This window comes from Oryzias melastigma, linkage group LG19 (assembly GCF_002922805.2).
Source record: "Oryzias melastigma strain HK-1 linkage group LG19, ASM292280v2, whole genome shotgun sequence".
Classification (NCBI taxonomy): domain Eukaryota; kingdom Metazoa; phylum Chordata; class Actinopteri; order Beloniformes; family Adrianichthyidae; genus Oryzias; species Oryzias melastigma.
Window position 1 is genome coordinate 13,600,459 of NC_050530.1, and position 17,637 is coordinate 13,618,095.

General features: G+C 38.6%; 1 protein-coding gene across 4 annotated transcripts in view; it reads right to left on the reverse strand.

The window, feature by feature from the left end:
• Positions 1 to 16,088, reverse strand: part of usp54b (ubiquitin specific peptidase 54b) — a 69,970-nt gene extending 53,882 nt beyond the window's left edge. For 2 of the 4 annotated variants that reach the window (XR_004949737.1, XM_036217089.1), the window contains exons 1-2: positions 15,737 to 15,887; positions 1,012 to 1,589 (exon numbers count right to left, since the gene is read on the reverse strand). Coding sequence is in view for 3 of the 4 variants with exons in the window: in XM_036217089.1 (XP_036072982.1) it covers positions 1,012 to 1,158 (147 nt within the window). In the remaining variant the exon portion in view is untranslated. Of the gene's footprint in view, positions 1 to 1,011; positions 1,590 to 15,736; positions 15,888 to 15,954 lie in introns of those variants that run through there. The other 2 variants (XM_036217090.1, XM_024285216.2) reach the window with 2 other exon arrangements.
• Between the last annotated feature and the right edge of the window lie 1,549 nt (positions 16,089 to 17,637).

Sequence of the window (17,637 nt, forward strand, 5' to 3'; positions counted from 1 at the left end):
GACACTTTTTTACTGATGATTTATATAAAAAAAATTAAATGATCAAGGAATATAATATTTTTTTTTTTTGGGGGGGGGGGGGTAAAAGTTCTCAAGGGTCTACAAACTATTGAGAATATTATCGTCATTCTTCATTATGTTTTAGTGTTTCCAATATCCAAAATATCCAAACAGGTAAACAAAAAAGATCGTTAAAAGACAAAAAAAGGTAAAATGTTGGAAAAAAAAAAAAAAACTGGATAAACAAAGGAACAAAAAGGAAAAAAAAGTTAAACATGACAGAAACGGAGTTAAGGTATACACGAGTTAAGTGTGATAATGAACAGGAAGCTGAGTCAAACAGAACAAGAAGTCCAAATCCATCCAACGTACATACCGGTACATATAGAAGGGTCAAACACATACACACTGCAAAATACCAAACACTCAAAAAGATAAGTCAACAAACAAAAACAAATTCAATTCAGATCATGACATCTAAATGACAAGTTAGTAGAAAACAGGAACTTCCTTTGAATAGCAACAAAACGTACATCTATCTAGTTTTTATTTTTAGTATATTTAAATTTCTCATGGAAAACAAAACAACCAGATCTTGTGCAACAGATCTTTTGCTTGTGTGTCAGCAGTTGTGTGCGAACACCGCACACAGACATCACCAGCAGGTTGCAAAGGCGAGTGCCAAAGCCTACCAAAACACGCAAACACTTGTTAACATGGCAGAAATCCCATCCCTGTGAGGGTCTGATCGCAGGTTACTGCAGTGTGTTGGCTGGATGGGCGGGACTTTATAAAGTGGGATTGTGAAATATATCAACAATTTCCATATTATACCTTTTTTAATCTAAAAAAAATGCTGAAAAAAAAAAAGCTAGCAACATGACCTCCCACCCAGGAACATCAGACCATGCACGATATTCAGGTCAGGTGACCAACTTAGCTGGTCAGCAGGAAACATCTTCTAATACCCCCAGATTGCTCCGATTTCATTTTTCCATTGACCCGACTGACCTGCAGAGCGCTGTTGAGGAAGCAGCTGTTCTGTCCCGGCTCGTTGCTCAGGCCCTTGCTGGGTGCGATAGAAGTCATGGTTCTCGGGGTCACCAGCCCCTGGGCTGCTCCGCCGCCCGACGCAAAGTAGTTCCTCTTCCACGACATCACTACCTGGACATCCCCGTTTCCACGGTGAGGTGGAGATGAGGCGCAGAAGACCAAGCAGTGGCCTCTATGTCACTCCCATGGGAGAGACAAGTGGAGAATGAGGAGAAAGAGGAGGAGGGAGGAGGTGGAGGAGGGAGGAGGAGGCTGTAGGTTGAGATGTGGTAGGTCTTAGATGGGGATTTGGCACCCATACAACCCTTGCCCTGTCCAGCCGTGCTTTTACTTTAAAATCTGTCTGCTAGCAAGAGCCAGTGGTTGGCTTTTTTTTTTTATTTTCCTGCCTTTAGGTCCATGGATTTAAAAGCTTGCGTTTGAAGGCATAAAGGCGTTTCCAAAGAGTTCTTTAGCAGATTCTGTCAGATGAAAGTGGATTAGGCAGCACAGCTGCTCCCATGTGAGGACTCCAGTGCTTTCCCCTTTTCGTCTATCTGCAAGACACACACAAAAAAAAAAAAACACCATGTCAGCACTTGAATACAGAGAAGCAACCACCTTTGATGAGATTTACAAATGTAAGAAATTAAAGTTGACTGTGCAGTTTTAAAATCAAGGTTAGTTTTAATCTAATCTGTCAGATTTTGCATAAGGGTGTATCTCTCTATAGTAAATCGTATGTATTTTTCCACACTATCACAGTATTTTCTAATCATGAAGACTTTCAGGGGATTTAATAAAAAAAATCAGAGTTGTGTTAGGTCTTGTAGTCATAGCAGCAACCCGTAAAGGAAACACATGGTTTCAGGGCATAATGGATATTCTAAAATAAATGTAGAAAAATTTACTTAATTTCTAATAATCTCGGGGTAGCTTTAGGATCTGAATCACTTCATTTCTTTAACATGTTATGAATAAATATTAATGGGTCAGACCCTCCGACACAAAACGCATTTTTCAGCACAGTGCACCAGTGAAATGTAGCCTGATTTTCAGGTCGAAAGTTGGTTGTAAAAATACTTTTATTAGCTCTTCAAATTACTAAACATTTTCATTACCCTAAAACATTTTAGAGTTGTATGTCTAACGAGTCAATAAAATTCAAAAAAGGCTATAACACTTTTGTTACATGATTCATATTTTCTTTTTTTTTCAGTTATACTTTCTTTTAATAAAAGTACTCTCACACCACATTCAGCAACATGTGTTCAAGTGGCTACTTTTGATGAAGAGTCTTTGTAAACGCGTGTAAACAAGTGTTTCAGGCTTCCGCGTCCAAAACTCCTGTGTCACACGTAGCTAGGCAAGTTTTTCTGACACCTACAAAACGCGTAGTCATTGAATGCAATTATACGGTAAAACTTTGACCAATCAAGGACCCAAATTTAGTAGTGCATGAATAATGTCCTTTTTCATGCCAACCGTTTGAAAATTGATCATGGAGAAGAAATTAATAATTGCGGTTTGCAACACAAAGTATTTCATATATCGGAATAGAGCTATAAAAGTAAAAGCATGATTTGCACCACTTCGACATTTCACACCAAGCCTCTTCAAACTGTAGGGGGCAGGCATGCGCAAGTAAAAAGTAGAAAAATAAGAAGCCCCTCCCTGTTTGTCCAGTGTGAACACCATTGGTTAAACCAGCGTTCAAGAACCTGCATTTAGCACGTTCTTGAATGCCCGGTGTGAATGTAACTTAACACTGTCTTGAACTTGTGGCGCTCTCGCTTTAGAATGCTCATGTGTAGGGCTGGGTTGATAAAATAGATTAATCGATCTGAATCTATCTAAGCTTAATAGATCAATAATCGATCCATAAAAGTAGAAGATTGATCTAACGCATAATGCTAAAGTCTGCTATAGCTTGATGCTGAAGTATGATGGGATTTCCCATAGGACGGCTAATGATAATGCTCGGTCGACATAAACATACATTGCTGACTCAATGAACATCTTTATACACTCAGTTATATATTTTCCAAACTCCTTTTATAAAATATTTTTTAAGTAACCGTTTGTGGTCTAAAGCACAGTGTTTTGCTTAAACTTTCTTCTTCTTCTGGAATAAGGAGTAATTCTACGGCACGATCGCCAACTAGTGGCCAAACTGAAATGCCCTCCAGGAGAGGCAGAACAATTGTTGGAGCTTCTCCATTGGAGAATCCATGTAACACTGTATGTTATTAACCATCTCATTATAATTTCAACAATTGATTTTACAGTATGTGAACTGTATCAGATTAATATAAATACATTCAAAAGATATGAGATATGTATACATATTATTAATGCATTTCTAAACAAATGTGACTAAATGTGTAAACCGTGTAAACTCAAAACTGAATTGAATCAAATTGAATTTAATGGATAAAAAAAATGTTAAAAATTAGAATCGAATCAATCCAGGCTCTGGTGCAATGAATTGAATCAATTCAGAAAATTACCGGCGATACCCACCCTGGTCATGTGGGTTTAGTCTGGTTTGATGTGGAAGGCTGGAAGCTGTCTTACTCTCCATTGCTTTGCCTCCACATTTTTGGAATTTTGGTTGTTCCTTATTCCTCTCCTGCTCATGATGTGTCGCCCTTGTGTTCCTGTTTCTGGCTGACTTCATCTCGTTCGTCTCCTTGGAAGTCTAAATGCTTACACGCTGCTGAACGGCATGATGGCTCATCATCAAGGTAAGCTATGGATTGGGTAATAGCAGGGCTCTGGTGAGTATTCACACCTTCCAAACACATTGTACACTCTAAAGGAAGAAAAAAAAAACCACTGGGGATGATCAAACAGCCCAATGTGAAAGTGCTCCAAATCAAAGGTATCAGAATATACCTCACAGCTGCATTATAACAGATATGGGAACCTTATAAAAAACTATTATCCTATAGACCTGACCGTTTATGACTCTTGATTTTTGAGTATTTTTGCTGCTACTCTACATCCAGGAGAGGTTTTAGATGGTTTATCTTTTGACATGGATTGGATTGGGAAAATGACAAACGTCAGTGACAGAAATGTCCATCAGTGATCCGACACAGGAACTTATCAGAGGTCTGTTATGTCATCTCATAATCGGCGCTCAGGGAAATATTGAGAAGCTTATGACAGTGCAAGTGTTCCCATGCAAAAGAATGTGATCATGTGTGATGATTTAGACAAATCTGTCCCAACACAATGTGTGTGTTTGTGTACGTAGTTGTGTAACACCAGTTATTTAACAAATATGCATTGCCCCCCGACCTTCCTATCTTTTAATTCCTTCCTTATTTTTCCAAGGGCGGTACAGTTTCTTTCCCTACGGCGCCCCGTTGGCGAAAGGCCAGAGGGCACATGCGTGTTGCAACGAGCAGGTGAGCAGCATGGGCTGTTGCTATGGTGACGCCCACACTCCCCTTTTCCCTACTCAGCTCATTTATTAATAAACAAATCTAAATTGCAAGCAGCTTTAAAAAAAAGAAAAAAAAGAAAAGCACAGCATCTCAAGCTCGTGTCGCATGTGTTGGAAACGTGCACGTCTCCTGCTGAGCCAGTGTAGAGTCTGATCACACATCCTCTTTCTGGCCGAACCCCATCACCACACACAACTCAGATCGCTGTGGTAAGCCCTTACAGTAGTGCTGCTCATGTGTGTGCAAGTGTGCATGTGAGTCCCCACATCTTAGGCTAGTTACCATGGAAATAGGCCAAGCAGCAGGCACGCAGGGGGAAAAGCCGAAGCATGTGATTTCACAGAGAGACAGACTGTGCCGCACTGGCTGAGAGCGCGCTCGCACTAACGCACTCGCATGCTGGGATGGAGAGTGATGCTGATGTGTATTGATGGTGGAGACTTCCTGGAAGCCAGAGCGAGTCAAGGCACAAGTCAATCAAATTCCTTGACCCCGTATATGGAGACCAGGCACCTCGGATGCTGCGCAGACAGCAATCACACACTGGAGATTTTACCTCGGTGATGTTAACTCGAGGACATTGACGTAAACACTGTGTTTGTGGTCAGCAAAGCCTCAGTATGACTTCAAGCTTTCCAAAGATTGGGTTTCTGTCAGTAATGCTCTTAAGGCTCCAGAATAGCTTTAAAAAAAGCACCCTGGGAAATGTTGGGAGAGGATTTGGCCTTTTATGTTTCTGCCACTTTTTAAAAAGAAGTATCGTAAAGAAACTAAAGGATTTCATAACAACTATACAAAAACAGGAACTCATTTAGTGCATTCATATATCTGCGGTAACTCACTGTTAATTGATTTTTTCCTAAGGGAAAACTTCAAAGACCACATTTGTGTTTCAGTTCTGATTTATTGATTATCAGAGTTAAATTAGTCAAACTACAAACAATGGGGATGGATGCTAAAATGTTTTTTAGCCATTTGACTTGTAGATCAATAGACGCCAATGGGGGCACAACTAGGAGCTTTGCTGTTTTTATGGATCTACTACAGTTTTTTCTTTTTTTTTGCCAGTACTGTTTTTAGTTATGATTTAAAGCAGATTTCTCCCATTCTCCTCTCCTTATTTGCCACAGGTTGTTCTTTTTTGCAGCATTTTCAGTCCCATCCTGTCATCATCTGACACCCTTTCTCTGCTATCATTGTTTCTGTCTCTCATGCTCCCTTTGAGTGCTTTTCCTAGCAGTAGCAGCAGTTTATCTGAGGACAGAACCAGGGGGATCCCTGAGTAAACCTTTGATCCCATCTGCACTGCAGTTCTGACTTTGAGAGTCCCGTAACCTGTGGAAAAACATCACTTCGCATTTCTCTGGCTTTCTTTGTCTCCATCGAATTGGCTACAGGTTTGTACGCTGGTGAAACAACTTTTCAAATCCGTGCAATAGGATATCTGCTATAAAAAATGATTTGAAATTCTTGTAAAAAGAAAGTCAGGCTCCACTTTGCAGTTGCTTTATTATAGCTTGTTATAAACTGAATGACCGGGAAACAGTGTAGAGTAGAGACCACTTATGTTATCAGTAGACGATGTCTTTACAAGTGTGAAAGACTCTTATACGTCATCAGTATAGCTTCAAGATTCTCTTTGGTTTGTTCAAAAAAACATCAATTAATCTCAAAAAGGACAATACATGAGGGGGTATTAGTGTACTTATTCGATGACTTTAAAACCAAAACCCTCAATTATCCCAAGAGTCCCGTTCTAAAAACAAAGTGAAATCTACGAAGAGTAAACTTTATTTTGTACATTTCTATAAATGTTTTAAGGTCTTCAGTACACACTTGATACACTTTTGTTAGACACACATGACCAATTTCACACTTTTCTGTGTTTGAACACTACAATTTTCACCATTCACAGAAAACTAAGTTATATTATATAATATTATAGTACTTGAGGATTCTGCACTTAGATTTTTGTGATGTTTCTCCAGGTTTTGTCAGGTTCTGTTTTCATCATCAGTCTCACCAGGTTAAGGTTGATCATCCACAGCTAGTTAACCCACGTTTTATTTAAATATCTGGTTTAACCCTAGATTTATTTAAATATCTGGTTTTCAGTTCTTTATAGTGAGGTCATCTGCTTTGTCTTGTTCAAGTGTTATTAAATGATTAGCTAGATTTCTGCCAACAAGCCATGTCTCCTGCATTTTGGGTCTGACATCACCAGTTCCTGACATGTAGAATGAAAACAAAGATTTGTTCATAATCGCAAATTTACTTTGATTCATGCACAAATTCTGCATAGGAGACATAGCATGGAGGAGACTGATTGCAAGTGGTTTAAAGCCAATCAGAACATAGAAACAATGGGCTGTAAAAGACAACTTGTGGTGTAGCAAAATGGTCAAACTGTTGACTTTGGTCGAGAGTAAATTAGTTCAGATGGTTCAGAGCAACCAAAAGACCACAAATGCTGAAGTCTGCTATAAAATTGTGGTCTAAAAAGTATTCCCAGAAAGAAATCAATTTTAAATCAACTCGTCTTAACCTGGAATCACATTTAATTTAGAATAGCCGACAACTTTGTGGTTTGGCCACGATCCACTGAGTTTCCACTGGATTGTCAGTCAGTTGTATAATTTGTAAATTTATAGACAGCTGTAAATGCACATTTTTAATTGAAACATCAGACAAATTAGTAATTTATACAATTAGTTTAGAGGTAAAGTCTTCCTTTTTGAAAGTTAGCACCCAAAAAAAAACATCCTGACAACAAATGACCAATTGACTATCCAATTAAAATAATTCATTTTCCCTTTATTTTTTATTTTTAATCAATTCTAGAGGATCTCAATTGAAGAATTAAGTTTTACAAACACAAATTGAATGTGATTTATGCTAATTTAAATCTAAAACTAAATCAGTAGTTATGAAAACTAATTCTCACATAACTATTGGTTTAAACTGAACAATGCATTAAAAACTAACAGGAAAGCTGGTGTGTTGCCTGAATGAATGCAAAAGAAAAAACATTGATAGATTTGATGAATGATTATTTAAGTAAAGGTCAATTCAATTTTTTTTCAAGCCCAGCCCATCTGTTTAAGCTGCAGGGATAGCTTCCATTCTCCTGCCAGCTGTTGCATGGTGATGCCTGCTTGACAGACATCTCAGGTGTTAAATAAGTCTGACCGATATTTTGGAACAACAGTTAAGCTGAGGGTGAAATCCAAGATATTTTTTTTTTTTTGTATCTCCATCAGTAGTTACATGGTTTGATGGCTTTGCAACATTTTCTTCAAACGGACTTTTCAGGTTTCAAGAACATCCAAAAAACTATTTTTTTCAATACATAATTCCCAGAGAAGTGGAAAAACTCCACGCACAGAAAGAATTTATCAAAGAGCTTCTAGAAAGACTTTGTGGTGAACTTGTTCTGCCAAATTCCACTCGCAGAGTCAAGAATGAGTCTCCAATCTCAAATCATTACATGTAATAACATCAAAAGCTTCCTTTCACACTTGCCAAGGTGTCAAGCCAAGCGCGTGAACCATGTGGGCGCAACATCAAAATGTGACCTCGCTCAGAGTTCATGTAATCTGTGCCTGAAAAGTAATATCAAGACATTTCAGAGGAACTTGCCCAATTCTCATTATCTTAACTTCTACGAATGTTTCCCATTTTTGCATCCTTCCATCTTTCATTCTCACTTTGGGGGTTGCTGGAGCCAATCCCAGCTACTTCAGGACATAGGTAGAGAAAACCCTCCACAACCTGTCCTATAATCTGGTTTATTAAAACAGAAAAAACACTTTGAACAACTCAAGCTCTGACCTCAGTAAGGGTATAACGATTCATTTGAACAATTATTCCATTCATATGATACTTTGTGGTTGCTGATACAATTCATAGTCAATATTGGTTCATTTGAACAATCCAGTTTGATCCAATTCACTGACCCAAAATTGATCCAGGACATCTTTAGAACCGCTTGGAGAGTTGGATCGAAGTTCTGTACCATCATTTGACACCATTTAGGGATGAAATGTCATCATGTTTCTCTCTTCTTGACAGAGATGCCAGTGTCAAGCTAGCAGAACAAAGAGGTGTCAGAGAGCACAATGCCCTGTCTTTTCTCACCGTCTCCAAACAAAAGTCAAGATATTCAGTAAATGAAATAAAACCTTGTTTATATTCTCTTTCTTTTCCCATGTGAAACCCTTTCTTCTCTCCTTCCCATTCACTTCGTTCCGTTCACCGTCTCTCCCTCTTTTGAACTGACCTCTATTTTCCATTCTCATTCACTCTCTCCACCTTATCTCCCATTCATCTCTGTCGCTTTCCTTTCAGTTTTCCAACAGCTCCACATGCATGGGCTCACATACGCACACAGCCAGTGATTTCCCTGAAACTAGGTTATGTGTAACTTCAAATAGCTTTGGTTGACAATAGGAACAGCCCAGAGTTCATTTGCCCCTCTGTGCCTTTTTCATGCTTGTCTGCATAAAATCTAAAGTTATAAGGTCGAGTAAGAAAGTACATCATCTTTTGTTTCTAAGATTTTACAAACCAGGATTTTTTAGAATCTTCTGACTTTTACAAAGTTATAACGTCAGGGGTACGGTCACACACCAGGACTGTGTGTGCTACTGAAGTATTAGTTCCTCCACTTTATTCAAGCAAATTTTGTCTGAAATTTGGTGTGTACCAAACAAAAAAAGTTCATCAGAAATATTCTATCTAGTCCAGATGTATTCACCAAGAAAGAGAATATTTTACTGATTATCCTAAAAAGGTTAAGAATCTTTGCTTTTGTTTAGCTATGCAACTCTGCCCTGCAATTCCTTCAAATGCTGACATAGAAACGGTCAGACTTATCTAAAATCAAGAAATTTGTATGATGTATTTAACCAGGATAAGGGAAAGCTTGATTCTAAATGCAACCAATCATTTTTTGACGGTGACGTGTTTGTTTTATCATCCTGACACAGAGAAGGTGCAGAAACACATAAATGGTCAATTTGTGGGAAAGTCAAAGGTGCAAAGACAAACACAGACAGATGAGGTCGAACCAAATGATGGACAAGACAGAGTAATGGAGCCTATAGCTGACGGAGTCGCACAGGAAAATGACAAGAGTTACGAGGACATTCAAGAGTCAATTATAAGAGACAAAAATCCACAAAGTGACTCATCAGATGAGAAAAGGCCAAAAGGAGTCTAATGTACCAAGTGATGAATCTGCCACCAGGAGGTTTTATTCAGGGAGAGGAAAAAACCTGGTTATGAGAGACTCTGTAACTGGCAACACTGATGAGACTCAGATTATTTCTACACATCATTTAGAAACCCACATTCATTGAAGGAAGCTATCCAGTCATTAAAAATAACCAACATTTTTGGCCAACTTATCTGCCAAAAGAAAGAAACAGTGTAAAGAAGTGGGTTAATTCTAATAAACTGACTGAACCCATTTCTATGTTAAAACTGAGGAAGTTTGTAGACGTCATACTTAGTGTCTAAAAGAGTACGAGACAAACATTGAAGATGGTATTTACAGTCTACATTTTTCTGTTTGGATGCACTTAAGCCTTAAAGAAGTGGAGAAGATATGAGATTTTACTTTATGAACACAAGTATGTTATTTGTGCTTTGTTGCTGCAGGTTTGGAGGTCAGACATACGTTACAAAGTCACGTTAAAGTGAGTGCAAAAATTCCTGAATTATTACTTTTTTTTCCCGTAGTAAATGAGCTAAGAGGCAAAAGAATATTTTTATTGTTGTCACTTTTTTAGTTCACTGCTGGTAAAACTGAAAAGCTTAACAACCTGACAATGGAAACACAAAAAAAACCTTAGAAAGAGGAAATCCTTCATGATAAATGGTGTCTTTTGGTTTAATGTGGATACATGCCTGCAGCTACTCACTACTCCACATCTGAACGTAAGGTATTTTTACTGTTTCATTCATTTAAGCTCCTTCAAAAGTGCACTATGGGATTTATCTTTTATTTCTTTTTTTGGGCTTCCTCTCATAGCTTTTCTTCCTCCTTTTTTTTTTTTTTTGCTCTGTGTGTGTTCACAATGTCAGACATCAAGGCTTTCAGCCAACAATAGTTTGATTGTCTGGTCCACACCAGAGCTTAGATGAGCTTTCACAACCAACCAAACAAAATGGACTATCCAGGGAAACAAACTCTGGAACACCTGGCAACACACCCCAAAACTTCACAATTCCAGATTGGAGGAGACCCAAGATAAAAAAAATAAATAAAAAACAACAACAAAAAAAAACGCTTTTGTGGAAAAAGAAATCTACAAAACAGCATGTGAGCAGATCACAATTCATTCTTAAACTGTGTTCTTTATAATACATACTGTTTATTTGGCAAAAACTAACCAAAGCCATCCAGAAAAAGTACCACCATCCATCCATCTTCTAAACCCACTTAATCCATATCAGGGTCACAGGGTTACTGGAGCCTATCCAAGTTGTTGGGGGAAGTTGAGGTACACCCTGAACGGGTTGCTATACTCTGTTGCAGGACCACAAAACCACACACTCATGTCTAGGGACGATTTAGAGTAACTAATCAACCTATGAAGCATTGTTTTTGAAAATGAGAAGAAGTCAAAGTGCCTGGAGAAAACTTACACATCCACATGGAAAACCTGATTCTCCTTATGCAAAGCACAACAGTGAAAGGTTATGATGTGGGCTTCTTATGCAGATACAGAGTGCGGTTCACATTTCATTCACTAAGTTGAGACAACCACTTTGGTACACAGAAAGAATCTGAAAGGCAAAATATCTCAGGCAGGTTAGCTGAAACTTGGTAGTGAAACATGGCAATCAATCTAAGGGGATACGATATTGGCGTTGCACCGGTATGCACCACATTATTAAATCTAGTGATACCAGCTTTGCACTGATATGCAACACATTAGTAACGTAAAATGATATTGGCTTTGAACCGATTTTTCAACATATAACTAACATAAAGTAATATTGGCTTTGCACTGATATGCAATACACTTATAACGTACAGTGATATTGCAACAACATGAAACACATTACTAACATAAAGTGATATCGGCTTTGGACTGTTACCCGAAAAATTACTTGCGTAATAATGGCACAAAGCGGCTTTTCTCCGCCACAGGATCAGCAGATTGTGTCAATTGCGTAAACACTTCACTACTATAAAGTGTTGCATATAAACGCAAGGCAGCTTTTCTTCGCTTTAGAATCTGCTGGGATTATTTTATTACATAAACAGTTGAAGAGTTATGATAGTCAAAAAAAATGTAAGCACTGGGGCTGGTGTTAATGGGTAGAAAAGAGTTACTTCAAGAACAGTAATTGCGGCTAAATTCCCAATTTCATTCTAGTTTTTGATAAAGAAATTGTCAGTGTGGGATATTTCATATTTCTTTTCACTTTATAGAGATGGAAATCTATCCTTTAAAATCAAACGTGCTAAATTTCAGACCTAAAGCAAGGCCTAATTTCTTTTTCACTACTATCCATAAGCATAAAAACAGCACACGTGTAACTAAATGTGCAAGCCAGTGACCGGGATGGGGTCTCTTCTCTGTTTTTCTCTCGTTTTACCGTGTTGGGGTTTTCAATGTCATTTTGCTGCTCTGACTCCATAAAGCTATACATGTGAGAAGGCACACATAATTTATGGGCATGCACGCACACAAACAGACACACGTGCACACCATAACCTAGATGCAACCCATTATAAGCAAAGGCACATGTGCACACCTAATCCTATTAGTAGAAGATTTCAAGAGGCGTCAAAATTTGCTTAATATTTCAGCCATTACATAACCATCATTTCTTTACGAGGCATAAAAGGGAATCATGTGAGGTTCTCACAGTTTGGGTCAGTGAAGAGAGGAGAAAGAAGAACAAAAGAGAGGAAAAGATTAGATAAAACAGAAAAAGAGGAAAAAAGAAAATGGTTAGAAAACAGATAATAAAAGAAAGGGGGAAACACAGGATTATAGAGGAGAAAATTGAAGTTTTAGAGGACAGAAATTGGATAGCAAATACAAGCAAGGAAAGAAATCAAAGCAAGTGAAAAAGGACAGGAATAACAGCGTTCAAAATAAACAAAGTGAAGGCAGAACAAAGGGGAAGAGATAAGAGAGACAGAAAGAAAGACAATATTAATAAGAAATGAAAAATAGATAAGAGGGGGAAAAACATTTATCAAAGGAAAAAAATGTTCAAAATTATTGGTGGAGGTGGACAAATATGCTTTGTTCAGCTGTGAAAGTACAAAAATAATAAAAATGACATAAAAAACAAACACTGATGCTAAAAGTCCTGCTTCCTCTTTTGGCATGTCTTTATTGTATTATCCTCACTATTTAATCTGATTCTCTTTTTTATTTTCTCAAAATCCCGTGTAGGTGGGAGTGACCCCAGCCTTTATAAGCCGTAACTCTTTAGCCTACATGTTCATGAAAACACAACAACTTTTACAGTACATGACAACACACGTTTACAGAGAAATATCCAGTTCAATAACGAAAAAATGTTTACTTACTTACATATTAGCTGCAAATATTCTCCTAAACTTCAACTAGGAGGAGGAAATGTCTTCAATTTCCTCTTAATTTAATTTTTACAATCGCAGTGGCGCCTCATAGGGGAAACCTCAAGAGTCTAATGGGCTGAAGTTTTGACAGATTGTCAAACTAAATCCGTCTTTAATCATTGTCCTTTCAAGACCCACTGAACATTGCTAAATTAAGGATGAATTAATTTTAAATTAGAAATATACACCTCTGCTTTCTACTCATTTTTGAGCCAAGGGTTCGGCTTCATTACAAAATTGCCATTCTGGCCTCCACCTAAAGGGGGCAGCAACTGCCAAAATATGCTTCAAAAGCAATAGAAGAAGAAGAGCCGTAAAGAACACCCCATTTGTCAGATTACTCACCACTAGTCTATTTACACTAATAAAGAGACTACAGTAAATCGTGGTTTATCCTGGCAAGTTCGCGGATTTGTTTACTGCAATTTTTATTTTTCTTAGCAGCAAGTTGTGTTATGTGTCCTGATTGGCTAGAGACCTTGTCAATCAATCTCCTGCTGTGTCTTAAACATGTTCAGCTTGCAAAATGTACCCAAATCTTCCATCAAGATCAGATATTTGGTTTCATTCTAAAATACTGGACACTGTTGTTTTTAAAATTGTGGTTATTTACTTGGTTGCTCTTCTTAAAACTTTCTTCTCTTTCCACTGGATTTGACTTAAAAAGAGCCAAGTACTGAATCTTGAGATTGTATCTGGATATTTCTGCCAAAAACACACAGGAAAGGATAAATTCACCAACCGAAAACTGTCACTTCAGGAATATTTATTCTAGGTTTAATGGGTAAATGTCAAATAAATGTGAGGAATTTTTGAGCAAGTGGTTGGTATTGCAAAGTTACGTGGAACAGAGTGGAACCAAGCCAGAACTTCATTAGATACATCCTGCCAGAACTAGGAAATTTGTCTGTAGCGAGTGAGCATGAGCATTTCTACAGATGTGGCTAGAAACGACTTACAGTAATCAATTACTAAAGTAACTTTTTAGTGAATTGTCACTAGTTTTGTCAGTAGTTTTACTTCATCATACTTTCAGTTATTACTTGAGAAGATTAACCCTTTGTGTATCTGAAAAGTTAAATTTCTTTTGGTGTTTAGGTGAAATCTGCGAATTATGGTTACAATTGTTTTATGTTTCCAAAACTCCTCATCACAAACTTTATACTCTTTTCTCAGATGAACACGAACATCTTCACACTTTTCTGTCTCATTTAAACTCTCAAAGTTCAAACCTTAGAAAAATAAGTCCAATATTATAGAATATAAATAAAGATCTAATCACAATTGAAGATTTATATAAATGCGGCAAACTGAAGGCATTCTGTATGATATTGACTGACAAGATCAACAGCCAATCAGGACGGAGAATACAGTGCACTGTATAAAAAAAAAGAAAAACATGCAAAATTGCACCCAAAAAAAGGTGAAACTTAATAAAGAAAGGGAACACTGTAAAAAAATGATTTAGGCATGCAATTAAATTACATTATGATATCCATATTACCAGATAATTGCACATAAAATTACGACAAAACCACAATAAACTCATCAGTGTGTCTGCAAAAACACTTGGCATGTCTGACATTAAAATCGCAGAGACAGAAGACAAACAGGCTGTTTGCGATGTTTGTGTAAACCTGCCCACACTTCCCATCATCATCTCCCACTTGCATACAGCCCCAACCTAGCATAAGTGCTGCAACAAAAAGGGCGAGTAATATTGGAGCTATCCAGCTGAACAGCTTAGACCCAGATGCTCGGACATGGATCTATCTGTCTGCAAGTACAAGTAAATTCATCAGAATGGACCAGACCAGGGAGTTTTTGGTCTGCCGATTGTAGAATCTTAAAATCTAAAATCTTAAATACATATGATGAATGTGCTGTTTGTAAAGCAGTAGTGATATATTTAGGGCTATTTACTGTGCAAAAAAAGCAATGGTCCATCCTTTATATTAAAAAAATGGCTCTCATTTTGTACTCTTATTTTGAAATTCTAGAAAATTAATATATTTTTTATAGTTTTTTCTTCAGTTTCTCACTCAGTACTTGAGTTGTTTTTTTACTATTACTTTAGACAACTAAATATTAAGTAATGTTTTCTTGAATTAAAATTACTCTGAATTGATACATTTTTGGAGAAATGTGTATAAAAAAACGCACGTTTCTTCTTAAAGTGCTGCCTTCACGTGATCCTCGGAAAAGATGAAAGTGCTAAGAAAGCCAGCGTAAATGTCAAAGCCCCGCACGCTGCAGGGACATCTCTGACTCACGTGCGCGAGCAGAAGGCTGTGTCACCATCTCCGTGATGATGCGGCACAAGTCATCAATCAATCCGGACCGAAGCCGCAACATTAAATCACCGTGGGACCCCGGGAACGACGAGGAATCCGCCGCCTCACGGAGGAGAGAGCCTCTCCATCAACAAGTCACAAATAGTACACGGAGAGAAACACGCACGGAGAGGAGAGGTCGCTGTGGACATTTTTTTTCCTTTTCCCCCCCCTTTTTGGTACGCTAACACCTGTAACTGTGAAAAACGAGGCTTTTAAAGGGTAATAGAAGTAGCCACGCACGAGGCAATTACTGACCCCTCACCGCCTGGTACACATTTTATTTTTTCAACAGAAGAACTGACCTTTAAATCTTGCTGCTGATGGAAGTTGTGATGCTAACAATGATGGTAGAGGTGGTCATGATGGAGAATTTTAAAAAAGACATCTTTAGAGACTTCCACATCTGGAGAGGATGACACAAATAGTGACCTGCCGCGCACTTATCCTGTCCAGAGTAGTGATGTGTCCCTCCCCCCTCCTCCTTCCCCCCGGTCTGTCTGCGCAGGGACTTCTTACTCACCCCGGCCGCCGTCGCCCACAGCCTCCGCTCGATCTCGTGTCCTACCGTGTGATTGAGCGGCGGAGAGGGCGAGCGCTGGGTGAGCTTTCCCAGTCGCCACAGCGCCACCCAGCGTCGCGGTCGCCGCTCTCGCGATACCCGCCTCCTCCGGTGAGGCCGCAGCCTGCTGCCGCCGCCTTCCGGTGGGAGAGGGAGAGTGGTGATGTCATCCTCGCGAGGCCTCACCTGTTCGAGCGCACGTGCGTCTCTGTCCTTCACCTCGTGTATTTCTCCTCTCCCCATCTGTGTTTTTTTTCTTCTTCTTTTTTTTAACTGTATCTCCATTCCAGACTCAAATGAAACCTACAGAGGGCATCTGCTTCATTTCTGTAACTGGAGACCTGCCAGCACCAGTTCCAGAGTCAGGGGCTATTCATAGAGCAGGTGAGAGGTCATGGTGACACCGTTTAGTTCAACTGTGGAGGTGAGATTGTTTTTCACTCAGTCAACTATTTCTAGAACATGTGTTTGCTGTTAAAGCATTATACCACTGCCTTTCTCAAACACATATAGGCCACTTAATAACTCAGATTTATTATTTTTTTAAACTATTTAATTTAAAATTTCAAACATGCTTCCCTGATTTAATACATATGTTTTCATCAAATGTAGCACAAACCATACCTTTTAAGCAGTCCCACTTTAACCTTTTAAAGTTCCACTACAACTATATTTTGTTTCTGTTGTAAAAGTGTTCCTCCTAGTGATCTTTTATTCATGTTTATGCAATTTTTAGCCAGAATTTAAGAAAGCTGTGTCTAAAGCAGACATATTATAGTCGTTAGTGAGACTCTTCACAGAGTAAGCCTGTCTCCACTTCCCAAAATATATCTGTTGACATGCTCTCCCGCTAGCTTACAGCCTCCCTCTCACAAACCCAACCTAACATTAGCGGTGTAACAAAAATAGCAACCAATATTGGAGCCATTCAGCCGTATAGTTTTGAGCCAGATGCCATCTCAGACAAGGAAAATGAAGACGTGCCTGGATCTATTTGTCTACAAGTGGATGCTACAGATTGGAGCAGAGCAGGGAGCTTGTGGCTTGCCGTAGTAGATTCTACGGCCCGATCCAAATTCGTCCCTTCTCTCTACCCTTTCATTTGAAGGGTTTTTTTTTAGTGCAAGTGGTGTCCGAAATATTTTTTTTAAGATCCTATCCTCCAAGCGGAGGGATACAAAGCCCTCCGTCGCGAAAATAAATTGTGTTGCACTTTGCCCCGGAGGAGAAGCGCCTTTCTTCACGTGGATGCGCTCTGAAGCACAGAAGTTTACATTTACATGTAAGTAATGACTATTAATTGTAGCATGACCTTCTATAAGTTATACAACCGCTGTTGTTAATGCATATTCGAGCGCTGGAAGCTCCACAGTAAAGCTAGCTGACTGGCAACTATTGATGATGTCATCAAACAAAAGTGACGTCCGAAATATGAGACACTATTTTTCCATAACTCTGTTTGGAGGGCTAAATGTGAGGGTTGGGAGGAGATAAGAATTCAGATTGGGCGTACGTAACACCTACAAGCTTTTTCCAACTACATTGTTTTTACTGAATCACGATTCGAATAAAGAAATAATCAGAAATTCAAATTTAAGATTAATTTTCTTGAAACATGTCATCCATCATGAGAAAAATGCCACA